The 12,442-nt window shown below is 35.4% G+C and overlaps 1 protein-coding gene across 2 annotated transcripts; it reads right to left on the minus strand.

The window, feature by feature from the left end:
• Positions 1-5,018: 5,018 nt before the first annotated feature.
• Positions 5,019-12,361, minus strand: LOC103420084 (protein DWD HYPERSENSITIVE TO UV-B 1-like). 2 transcript variants are annotated; one of them, XR_011581326.1, is made up of 10 exons: positions 12,196-12,361; positions 11,929-11,995; positions 11,132-11,385; positions 9,902-10,508; positions 8,481-9,116; positions 7,503-7,943; positions 6,833-7,027; positions 6,349-6,419; positions 5,657-5,719; positions 5,019-5,570 (listed from the first exon to the last, which is right to left on the minus strand). XR_011581326.1 is itself a non-coding variant. In XM_070822339.1 (10 exons), exons 1-10 carry the CDS (start codon positions 12,225-12,227, stop codon positions 5,487-5,489), a joined length of 2,439 nt encoding a protein of 812 aa, XP_070678440.1. In that variant the 5' UTR covers positions 12,228-12,361; the 3' UTR covers positions 5,019-5,486. The 2 variants fall into 2 exon arrangements, 1 of the variants encoding a protein (XP_070678440.1); XM_070822339.1 differs by having other exon boundaries at positions 6,349-6,408.
• Positions 12,362-12,442: the final 81 nt, after the last annotated feature.

Raw genomic sequence — 12,442 nt, forward strand, 5'->3', positions numbered from 1 at the left:
TTTAGTTGACATTAATAAAAAGAGGAGTATATAATGTTTATTTAAAATTCAATTTTTTTGGGTTATATTTTCTGAATTAACTTATCTATAATTTCATTAATTTGTAAACATGGAAACCAACTAGTACTATGTAGTGGTATTTCTCTGGTTCACGGTTTAAGTTTAATTATCATAAATGACAAGTTTATTGTTAAATTATTATGTTACATCTATTGTGTGGTTTAGTTCTAATTTCTTACCCTAGTGTGAATATATTTTAAGGATAATGTTAGAGAGACTAAATGTGTAGGCTAAATTTTGTAAATTAAATGGCATGAAAGTGATTAGATTATTACTTAAGCGTTGATTAATATGATTATTTCTTATTAGTGATATATCATTTAGTTTGCAAATTTGATCTATAAAACATTACTTATATTTTAATATTAGTAGTACAAATTACCCTATACTTCTGCACAGAAATTCTAAATTCAATTCTCATCTCACATCACCTGTTAAAAATGGAATAACTATGTGCAAATTATCTTTACAATGATTTTTTTTCTTACCCAAAGAAATTTATTTTTACTTGTTCTAATTTTATTTCAGTTTGGAAAATAATTTTTTTAGTAAAATTGAAATATATAGGACAAAAATAGTACGTGTGCAGTTGGGATGATGAACTAAGAATAAATGAGGACTGGGTCTCACTGCACAGCTGTAAGGGTGCAACTTTTGTAACATATTTATTGAGTCCGTGAGGTAAGAGTGCGATACAGAGAGGCGGTCCACGCGGTATTTTTGCACTGTGAACTAGATTCCTCGTTTTTAACCCTATGTTCAGATGCAACGAAATGAGTTTAACAATTCTGTACAAGTAATTGTTAGTCGTAAACCTGGCATTCGTGTCGTGTTTTTCGTGTTCGTGTCATTTTCATGTCATACTTGATATCTTAATAGGTCGTGTCGTGTAACACCCGTTAAAATACACGGGTAAAATGACCCGACCTGAAATCGACCTGATAATATTAACAGGTAATATGACCCGACTCATTACCCATTAAGGAAAATATATTTTAAACCAATAAATAATCAAATGAAAAACATAATACTAAATAATTATATACATACCATATTGTCACATCTAAAACATAAAAACGCATTTTTCTTTTAAGTATATTTCCACTTACCTAAAGTCTTTAATAGTTTTGTAATTAATGTAGAAGTTTAAAAAAATATATAGAAAAAATATATAAACGCTCGTAATGACAAGCTTTACAACTTTCATGAAGAGCTTAACTTCGAAATACGTCACTATAGTCATATAAATCATAGATCAAAATTTAACCGTTGATTGTTGTTTACATTTACGCTTCATTGTTCTAATCAAATTTTGTTTTTTCAGATTTTCTCTTTTGAAAACTTGATCGATTAAAGGATGCAAGAAGATGAAGGGTTTGGATCGTTAATATTATATTCAAAGTTTTACAGTTAGTCAAAATATTGCTTGATGTTTATAAAGTTTCTACAAATTATATGACATCAACTCATATTTCAGTTAACCGTAAATATCGAAACATGATATCAAATATCTGAACCGTTCATCTTCTTACATCTGCCAGATGATCATGTTTTCAAAAAAGAAAATTTTAAAAATGAAATTCAGTAAGAAGAATAAAGCGTAAATGGCAATTGACAGTTAAATATAAATTTAAGGTTTATGAATTATAGTGTTGGATTTCGAAGCTGACCCTTTCATGAAAGTTGTAAAGTTTGTCACTATGAGTGATTGTATATTATTATTTTTTTTACATTTTTTACACTTCTACATAATTATTATTAATTTTATTAATTTTACCCTCAAATAAAAAACATTATTCAAGAAGGTTTGGAGGATTTTAAAAATTTAAACGATAATGCAACGTGGAGGAATAATGATGAATCACGAGTGTTTATATATTCTTTCACATTTTTCATATGTGTATGTATGTCTTCTTAGTTCTTGCCTATACAAATACTGTATTGTTTATTTTAATTTTGGACAACAACATGTTAAGTAAAATTTATCCTAGTAATGATAATAAGAAACTCTCATAATAAAAATAAATAATGACAAAAACTTTTTTTTTAAAACTTATATAGAATAATAATACAAAACTATATATTTAATATAGAATATATTGTATATATTAATATGGCTATTGTATTTTATAATAAATCTTTTAGTAATTAAACTTTAAAATTATCAAAATAATTTTTTTCTCAACGGGTCGAAACGGGCTACCCACGTGTTACCCGCGTGTATACCCATTATTAACCGGTCACCCGATAATGACCTAATAAGTTATCGTGTTGACCCGAAAGCCGTTATTTTCATGTCGTTTTCGTGTTGTGTCAGAAACTGCCGGGTCTAGTTAGTCGTTGATTGTAAAGAGTTTTTATAAGATTTTTTTTATTAGCATCCTACAAAATGTTGAATACATTTCATATTAAAATTTAATATTAAATGATTTATCCGTATTATGTAATGACAATTTCGACCTTATTAGGTTTTTTTAAAAAAAAAACAAGAAATTTCTAAAAAACACCCTAAATCACTTTTAATGTATTAGTTACCTTCTTCAACTATCAAAACCCCTTACTCTCCATTGTTGAACAAAACCCTAACCAAGCTATGAGCATTGTTTAAGCTATCTGCGTTATTTTATTCCCTGATTTTGATTTCAAAGGAGATTAGTCCCAAATATATGCTTGTGATTTCCCAGAAACTATACTACCCAAGCCCTATAATAATAGGGCTTCTCTAATATTACGCCTAATATTTATTTTCAATTCCTAGAAAGCCATATTACCTAAATGCTTCCCTCTTAGGTCTCTTAGGAACTTCTCTAATAATATGCATTTTTTTCTTTTCTTGGTACCTCATTGTTTTCAATGGTGAATTACTGCAATATAACTCTGTTTGGGCCGAGCTTGGGATTATTCTCGGCCCATTGACATTGATCTAGAATTTTCTTGTGGACCGTCCAGTTAAGGCTAGCTGAATCCTATTGCAAAGGGAATTGGTTTAGATAAGAGTGAAGTAGTCGAAACCTAGTGCAACTTGGAGTCGTAAGGTTAAGGATACTGGGAATTAGGTGATGAATCTGGTTTGTTTAAAAGTTTGGTCTAGAGTCCTATTAGAGTCAGGATTGGCCGAGACCTAATTAGATTACATTGAGGAGTTCTAATCCGAATATGATTCTAGCTCAGCCATGAGGGGGTTGGCTACTATAAATAGAGAAGGGAGTGCATTATCTAAGCCCTCCAATTTAACACACAAATTGCCCTACGCAAAGCTTCTCAACAACCTTTGAGATTTTATCTTTCTCCCCTTTCTCCTGCCAACACATCTTCAATTTGGATAAACAACACTGTGAAGGCAACAAACAACTTCTTTAGTTTGGATAAACAACATTGGAGTCGTAGAATCAGCCGATCAAGGAGCACCTTCAGTTTGGATAAATAGCACTGCTTCGAGACCGACTGGTTATTTATCCAAGTCTCGGTCGACAAGGATTTTCGAGTTCTTGTTGGTAGAGGTCATCTTATTAGCCTTCTTAGTGAAGTGTGGTGTTACAGGTTACTAGGCTTGGCACGTTAAACGCCGAGTTGTTTTATGATTGGATATTCACAAGTATCTTTTAGAGTTTGGCATTCTGACGGTCAAACCACATTCACCATCAAGACATGCATCTCTTTTGAGTATTTGTGTCCATATAGTCTGGTATCAGTTTGGCATGCTTATATCCTCACGAATATAATCACCGTGACTGAACCCGGCGCCAACAATCCATGAACTTCACAAGACTAGCAGCCTTGTCTTCAAGCTCTAGAACCCAAAGGCTGAGATGTGTTCCTTCATTGGCCGCGATCGCAAGATTAAGAAGTCAGCAACGCGCTCATTACAACATCAACATTTTACTCCTTGGTCGAGCTTGGCTGTCGAGTTGTCACGCCTCGCACATAACCGAAGAACATAGTTAGCTCATTAGTTACTCGGCCTGCGCGCCACATATGCTTGGTAGTTTTTAAGGTCAACAAACTCATTCAATTTAAGGGTGAATTATTGCAATTACCCATTCCATTCAATTGGCACCTTTCAAGTGTCTGTTTTCTTCTCTCCACATACAGCACGCAAGATGTTAGGGTTTTTTCCTTCAAAAAAAGATTTGAAGAATGTGGGGTGTATAGAAAATGTACAGTGTATGTAGAAAATATAAGGTGTATGTTGAAAAGGTGGGATGTGAGGGTATTATGGAGAAGTATGAGGTTTATTAAGATAATTTTTAATTAAAAAAGCAAATGTGAGGTGTATTAAGTATGTGGAGTTTATTCAACAATGGGTGGTGTGTTAATATAATAAGCCTTTTTATAATTAATAAACGGTTAAACACCACTTATCGCGTGGACAGTTGTTCTTAGTATGAACACGCGGTTTAAGGCCACTTGCATTTGTGTCTATCAGAAGAGGTCCTTGTAAGACTCAAATTCAAGAAAAGAAATTTACCTACCACGTTTGTTTGTTTTGGCTTTGTGATTAATTCACTTCCCTATAATGTGGTGTCACATAGGGTATACCTACCACCATATTATAAAAGAAATTTACATAGTGCCATCGGATTAATTGCCACATATATTGTATTATAAATTTGTGGTAGGAGTCGTATGACTAACATATCATTCATGCGGACGAAGAGTTAGACTGCATAGGATATAACAACCACTATGTTATACTAGAAAATTATTGCACCCCTTCAATTCCCTCTTAATTGTGGCCCTTTATTCTCCTTTTATTTGTTCGATTCAACATTTGGAAAGAAAGAAGAGGAGCTGTTAAGGAGGTAAACGAGCGCGTGCAAAAATCATTTTCCTTAGGTTAGTAGTGGGAACAAATAAAGCCAGGGTAAAAAGAATGTCCACCTTTGAGTTTTGGGGGATCTTGCCGTCTAACTCAAGCTGTGGAAGCTCAAGTCAGGCATTTTGTGTGAAATTGTAAATTATAACCGAAACTCCGCCAGAGACCGATGCTCTCCGTAAAATTCTTATTCATACCAGCACTAACAAGTTTATTTTACAACCAGAAGCACCTATGACAGACACTCCGTAAGAGACTACTAACCACCTTCTAACCCATATAGCCAGCCGAGGCTGGCACTCATTACACGGCATATCACATGTACCTCTACAATAGCAAAACAAATGAACTGTATCTTTTACTCAAGTAAAGAATCAGCTCTACCAGCCACTGGATCTCATCCAACAGTTGCGACGCATGCAGGTTCAATTAGTACGTCCACAGTCCCGCACAGGAGAGCAAACGAAGATGGGATGGGCAAAATGTGATGTACCGGTAGACCAAACTGATGGTAGAGATGTTCGCGTTTTTGCACCTTTGCAGATGCTTTCCTAGGACATAAGAGTTGTTCACATGCATGCGTAGCTTACAAATAAGGTACATACATACATCAACCTCCCATATTATTGGTTGGGCAAGGCTGCTGACCATCAAGGTGTTCCTTGGCATAGTCACTGGATGCTAGCATGTTGACCTGCAATGTTGCATGCAGAAAACCTTAGTGTCTCACGTGATGACGTTTTTCAATAACATAAATATACAGAAGCATAAGTCCTATACCTTGACAATTTCGGACCTCGAGCTTGGACGCATATATGTTCCCAAGATGCTCATGTTGAATTCCTGGGTGCAAGATATTTTTGGGAAAAAAATATTTAGGTTAATAATGGAGGAACATTAATCCTTGGCATCACTTGGATATTTGAAAAAAAACTACGTTAAACATAATGTAGCCTGCACACTGCTAGAGGATTCTTTTGAGGTGAGCAAGACATAACAGTGTTGTTCTTTACAAGTTTACGACTTTATCATTGTGGCATGATTTGAAAAGGCAACCGAGACTACAGCACAAATTAAGCTGACCCGTATATAGAACTGTTGAAGTCTTCGATAATTTATTGCTAATCAGAATATTCGTTTCCGTCCAAAAAATAAAAAGGAAGATAGTTACAGCATGAGAATTCTGTAACCTGTTAAAGTGTAAAAGGGAAACGCTAAAATTCATGAAATCTCTATATGTTTACAAGAAAAATAAAGTTGTATGAAAAAAAATAACTATAAGTCTAAGTACTCTAGTAATCACTTATGAAGAGTGTCTCCTATTTCTTAACCTTTTCCCCCCTTTTAGGGGTTAAGTGGGAGGGGTTATTTTAAGAAATTAACCCACTATCTCATCTAACAATAGTATGAATGTTTACAACTCTACTCGATTGACCAAAAAAGTGGATACCAGTAGTAAGAATGAAACTCACTCTGAAAGGATCTCCCCTTAACGATTGCACAAACATAGAACTTCCAGATCCTCCTCGTCCCTGCATAAAAACTGAAATTTGTATCATTGTTTTCTTCAAAGTAACTAGTGTCTAGTGGAATTCACCATTAGTAGATGAAAATACTTCTTCAAATCCTTTTCCCCTACCCCTTTTGAATTTTATTCCCTTTTTCCTCCTTTCGATACTCTCAAGTTCAAGGCATTACCTTTCACTGTATTTTTGGTTTCTTTCATCTCCTATTTTCATATTCCTTATTATTGAGAACGAATCGTAACGCTTATTTTTGCCAATGATAATGATAACTTGCAACTTCAATCAAATACAAGGTGAAGCACTGCCAACAACAGTAGAGTTTGGCATCATACGTAGAAAGAACATTATCCTATTTCACTAGATGGTATTTGAACATGCATATCTGACAAAGAAACATTGTTTCCTGGTACTTTAAATTAGAAATCAGTACCTCCAAAGATATATCCCTCAGCCGCCTCCCAGTTTGAGCACAACATATGCGGACTACATGCTCATCACAACTCCCGCTGATGATATAATCCCTTCCATTCATGTAATAGGATCGGGTGTAATTCTGAGAGCTTCCTGTAGAGGCTATCTCAAAATTCAAGTGAAGTCTCCCATCAACTGCCAGAAGTTGTCGAACCTGAGATCATCAACAAGGTAATCAGTATGCTAATATGTCTGGAAGAACAAGTGAACCATAACAAAATAACAATGAACAAAATATACCAAAAAAGGAAAAATAGCTTAAGCTTTCAACAGTAACGCCTCCTACATATCCCACAATCTACAACTAACCTGACTGAGTGCACCAACTTGATGGTAACATCAATTTCCTAATAAGAGACCTTACTACAAAATTCGAGTGAAATAATAACAAAATAGAAAGAAAAAAATACATCTAAAAACTTTATAGGAAAAGAAAAAAAACATGCCATTTTAACAATTGAACATTTTACTTTCCACCATTTTTACCCTGGAAGCATCAAATCTTACCAATCGAACCAAGTTTGATTCTTAATCAGGTATCCAACATCACTTCTAGATCAACGCCAATGGTCAAAGAAAACACATTGACAGCCCAAATTTATATAGTAATGAACAAATCAAAAAGTTACCTTATTGTCAACAGCTGACACTAGAAGATAATGATCATCTGGAGAAAAGCAAACCATCACATTACCCCTAGGGCTTGAAGAAGTATAGCAAGGATGTATTGGCTTCTGTCTTAGATCCCACATCTTGACATCCTTATCAAATGAAGAAGTCGCAAAAAGAGATGGGGAATGGTTTGCAAACTTCAGTACATTAATATGCTCCCGATGCATATCAGTAAACACCTGTAAGCGTCTTCCACTACTTATGTCATACAAAGAAACATCTCTTGAGTATCCACTAGCAAGAAATAGTTCGTCCGTGGAGTTAACATGAACAGAAGTCAACTGGTCAAACTCGTCAAAAGTCACAGAACCAGCACTATGGTAGACGCCCCTTACCATTGATCGTGTATGATGGATATCATATAATTTCAATGAACCGTTATCTGACCCAGCTATTAGCTGACATTCAACGAGGAAAAATGTAAGGCAGAATTATTATTTGCCAAATCAGGAGATAGATAGACGTCTAATCTTTACAACATGATGCAGTAATTTTAAATTCAAATTAACAATCTAAAAGGACATAAAATTGAATGTAGACATAAAAATCAGGCTCACTATCAACTTTGGAGCAATCTTGTACCCATACTGTGGTTATATGCATGTCCGATTGTCCATCAAATACCATATCTTATATTTCTACCTACACCTACAACCTGGCCAAGTTCTTAAGTTAAAGAAATTCCTTTAGAACGTAGACCTATTATATGACAAATCAAATCCCACATACTCCATTCAGTTGTCATGAATGCTGTTACCAGCCATTGTGTTTTGAACACTTTTCAGGCCAATTAAACCGCATACAATGAGAAAAACAAAACAATCAAAGAATGATGCAGCATTCTGGGATTGATAGGTGCAACAATCTCCAAAGAAGGAAAAAGAACTTCAACTGTTAATTATATATTAAGAATAATAAATCATGACTTTGCACACCTTAGAGGGATACTTCTTGAGCCAACAGAGTCCCAGGACACTATTCATTGCTCCTGATGATGGGATATAACTGACAATTTTTTCATTCTCATGGTTGACTACAACTACTTCACCATCTAATGTTCCAAAGACCATTAGACTAGAGTCAGATGGATGATACTCAAACTGCCTAGGGCGAAAGCTCCTACTTTCACCTCCCAAGTTACTGCCTGAAACCGATAGCGGGTGCAAGAAAGGCCAGGCAGAAGATCCCATTTTAGCGGCACAAAGAGACCTTGTATAGAAGTGTTGAGATTTTCCATAGAGATTTGATGATTTCTGACCAGGACTTTGCACATGAGTTTGGCTTGCTCTTATTTCACGCTTCTGTAACATGTGGACAATATTCTCTTTATGCTTCCTCTGATAAGGTAGATTCTCAAAACACTCTGAAAATTTAATCCTCGCCCTTTCCTGATCAATCTTTCCAATAGGCAAGTTATCCAAACTTCTCAAATGAGGTAATGAGGCTATTATGTACTCTCTATAATGTTTCTCAAAACATATTGGTGAAGCATGATAAGAAATATATTTCAATTCAATGTCTCCAATATGCCTTGTGAAGGTACCTTGCAAGGACTCCTCTTCATTTTGGTTCTGTGAGTCATCAAAAGAAGCATGTCAAACAAAGTAGAAATTTGATTATCATGAATACAGAAGAAAGGGTTGGATGACAAAGATGACTACAAAATTACAACATTTTATAGTAGAACAATCATGCTTAGTAATTATCTTTATATGAAAGACAGCAATTGGACCTCAAAAGCTTAATTTGTTAGGCAACAGGCCAACAACGGATATCAAGCTAACTTGCACCCTCATGTGCAACCCCGTGTTGCAACTTAAAAAGGTCGTACCCAGTGCACAAGGCTCCCGCTTTACGCAGGGTCTGGGAGAGGTGAATGTCGGCTAGCCTTACCCCCATTTATGGAGAGGCTGCTCCCAAGTCTCGAACCCGAGACCTACCGCTCATGGGCGAAGGCACTTGCCATCGTGTTGCAACTTAGCATGAAGAAAAATAAATACATAAAGGTGCAGTTCCCCCATGCACCTTGAAAATTAATAAATAGAAGGGGAATGGGACTTGGAGGTTTCAAACACATGGAGATCTGATAATCTGATTCCACGTGAGGCAACCATTGACCCCAAAAGCTGAGGCTGTTAGAGAATGGGAATACAAAGCATATCAAGCTTACTATTACGGAGAATTGTAATAATACTATAATAATATACTAGGACGACAATTTCAATAGGATTTGGAAAGGTAGTTGCCTGCTCCATTATACTGTTGTTGTTGCTTGCTCCATAGTAAGATAATCTACTTAAAAATTCCCACTTAGAACACTCAACACATAATCAAATGCAAAGACCAATGTTATTACCTCATTTTGCGGATCGGCCTGTCTATTCCACCCTGAGAAAACATTTGATAATAGCCCTGCAGAACCATGTTCTTGCAGGGGATTCGGTGAGTCCAGTTCACTATCATCTGATGAATCTTCAACCATGTTTTGTTCATCATCATTTACACCCATATTACCCACTACAAACAAATTCCGTAGCACCTCTTCAATGCTTGAATTGTAATCGGTTGGTTCCCCAACACACATGGACGGTCGCCCACCATAATGAACACTATTTGGCAGATTGGAATCAGTTTTGTCATCAGGCTTCCCACTAGATGATGCAGAAAAAGGGCCAACATTATTGCAGCCCAACCAATTCTGAAATCGAAGTTCAACCAAAGAAGGGAGTTTAGAAAGTACGGCGATGGTTGTCCAGAGATTTGAAATTCTTGTCTCACACAGAGAAAGACACTTTAGGTTGGGCATGCAAGTAAAACAATCCTCCTGAAAACTAGTGAGCTTAGTACTAAAATCAAGGTTAAGGGTGTGTATCCGCATGAACTCCCCCATCATGTTGAGCTTCCGAAAATGCGACGACCTCAAGTTTAAAACTTGGCATGTTAGACCTCTCTGAGAAAGATCCCTAAGAATTAAACTTGAATTAGTGATAGCAAACAATTTACGTAGGAAAATCAATTTGATTTACAGATATACATTTCTCTATAAAATATATTTCTCTCAGAAAATAAATAATAAACATGACTCTACACTACTCAATACACATAAAGAAGGCAATGTGCCTACAATAACCTAAAATTCATTATAAAGGAATACTGAACAACTTAATAGAAAAAACCAGGTCTGAAACATATATTTTGACATTCCAAATTTAAGCAGATTCTTTATTGTAAAACTTTGATAATATAACTCAGTTTTGTCAATAAAATTCAATTCGCAAATTTCTGTGAAATTCCTAACCATTCCAATATTAGGATGCATAATGGCTACAAGATGGTATAGATAGCTAACAATCACCTACTAATTTGCCAATACGTTTGGTTGTGATCCACTCAGTATTATAGTCGTATGGAAACAAAGACACAATACACATGTACAACAAGTATCCCTCCTCATCATTGCCTCTCGCATAATAGTCCTCTTATTAAGCTACTACTATGACAGTGAGTGTTGTACCAGATAAGATGTCGGATAATTTAGAATAAAACAATCAACACAAAACCAATTAAAACCAGTTCCACTCTATACCTCGAGAAATTCTTTCCAAATGACAAATCATAGAGATCCACAACTCGAAGCTTTTGATTAATAGCGCGCATCAACAACAGAGCATATTTTCCATCCAGAACATACAATGATTTATTGCATATGTCAACTGCTTCAACCTCTGAATCATCAAGCTCCATGCATAAATCAAGAAGTGGCGGGAAATCAGTATCCTTAAGGTGGTCTAATGAAATCTCCAAGCTACATACTTCCTGGCAATATTTTTTAACCTTAGCCTGAATAGTAAACAGATCAGATTAAGAATAGTACTATAACTATTTCAGACCACCACTATTAACGATTTTGGTGTAAATAATATGCATTATAAATTTTAAATGCAAGTAATGTTGATCATTACTATTCAATTGAACAGCCCAATATAACGGATTAAGCTACAAAGGAGCAAGCTACGTGGATTTGAACTCAATATCTATTACTTTATACTCTTAAGAAATATCCCACTCCGCAAATTCGTGCTTGTTGTTTCCCTTTCGTGCCCATGGCATGGTTTACGGTCCTATTTTTTGACAAGCATAAGGCATGTCATGTCGTTTTTTGGTCATCTTAAACACGAATGCTGATGTCGCTTTGCCCATCTAAACTCTAACAAATACAATGAACACATTCATTTTAATGAATAAGAGAAATTCCTAGTTCTACAAAGCCACAACTACTTTCAACCAGAATTTCATTAACAAATGGATCAAGAGAATTAAACCTTAAAACTAATTAATAAATTCATCATTAAAATAAAAATTGGGAGACCATTCATCGCTGACCTTGAAGAGAATGGACAGAATTGCAGGATTTGGTAGGACACAGTGCCTCCTGCAAGAATTAATATACCTAAAGCACCAAAAAAAAAAATCAAATCAAATATTATCTAATTAAAATATTAACATTAAAAATAAAAATTACAGCAGAAACAAGTCCAGACATTGTAATTCATACAAGTTGAACTACTAAACCGCAAATAATCATCCAAAATTTCACACTATTTTGACAAAGAAAAAGTAGGAAGAAGAATCGATTGAAAGGAAGATGACCTTTCTTTCAAAACTTGGACGTCGATTGCCATGGCGACTGAGCTTTGCAATTACCGACTAACCATGGAGGGATTTTCTGATCGTTTCCTGCGCAGGTGAGGTGCGTTTCAGACACTGATGACGCGGGTGTTGGGAAGTTGGATAGCTTACGGGCTTTCTTTAGCTTTCGATGGATAAGGCCCATCTCCTTTGTAAAATATACCATGGGCCATGGGCCGTAAGTTTTGAAGCCCATTTAGGCCTAGTT

The sequence above is a fragment of the Malus domestica genome, chromosome 05 (assembly GCF_042453785.1).
Source record: "Malus domestica chromosome 05, GDT2T_hap1".
Taxonomy (NCBI): domain Eukaryota; kingdom Viridiplantae; phylum Streptophyta; class Magnoliopsida; order Rosales; family Rosaceae; genus Malus; species Malus domestica.

Coding starts and splice junctions, on each gene's coding strand:
- LOC103420084 (XM_070822339.1), bottom strand. CDS start 12,227: ATGGCAATCGACGTCCAAGTTTTGAAAGAAAG. Junction 9,117..9,901: donor AGGCCGATCCGCAAAATGAG/GTAATAACATTG, acceptor GATGACTCACAG/AACCAAAATGAAGAGGAGTC. Junction 5,720..6,348: donor TAAGGGGAGATCCTTTCAGA/GTGAGTTTCATT, acceptor TCTTGCACCCAG/GAATTCAACATGAGCATCTT.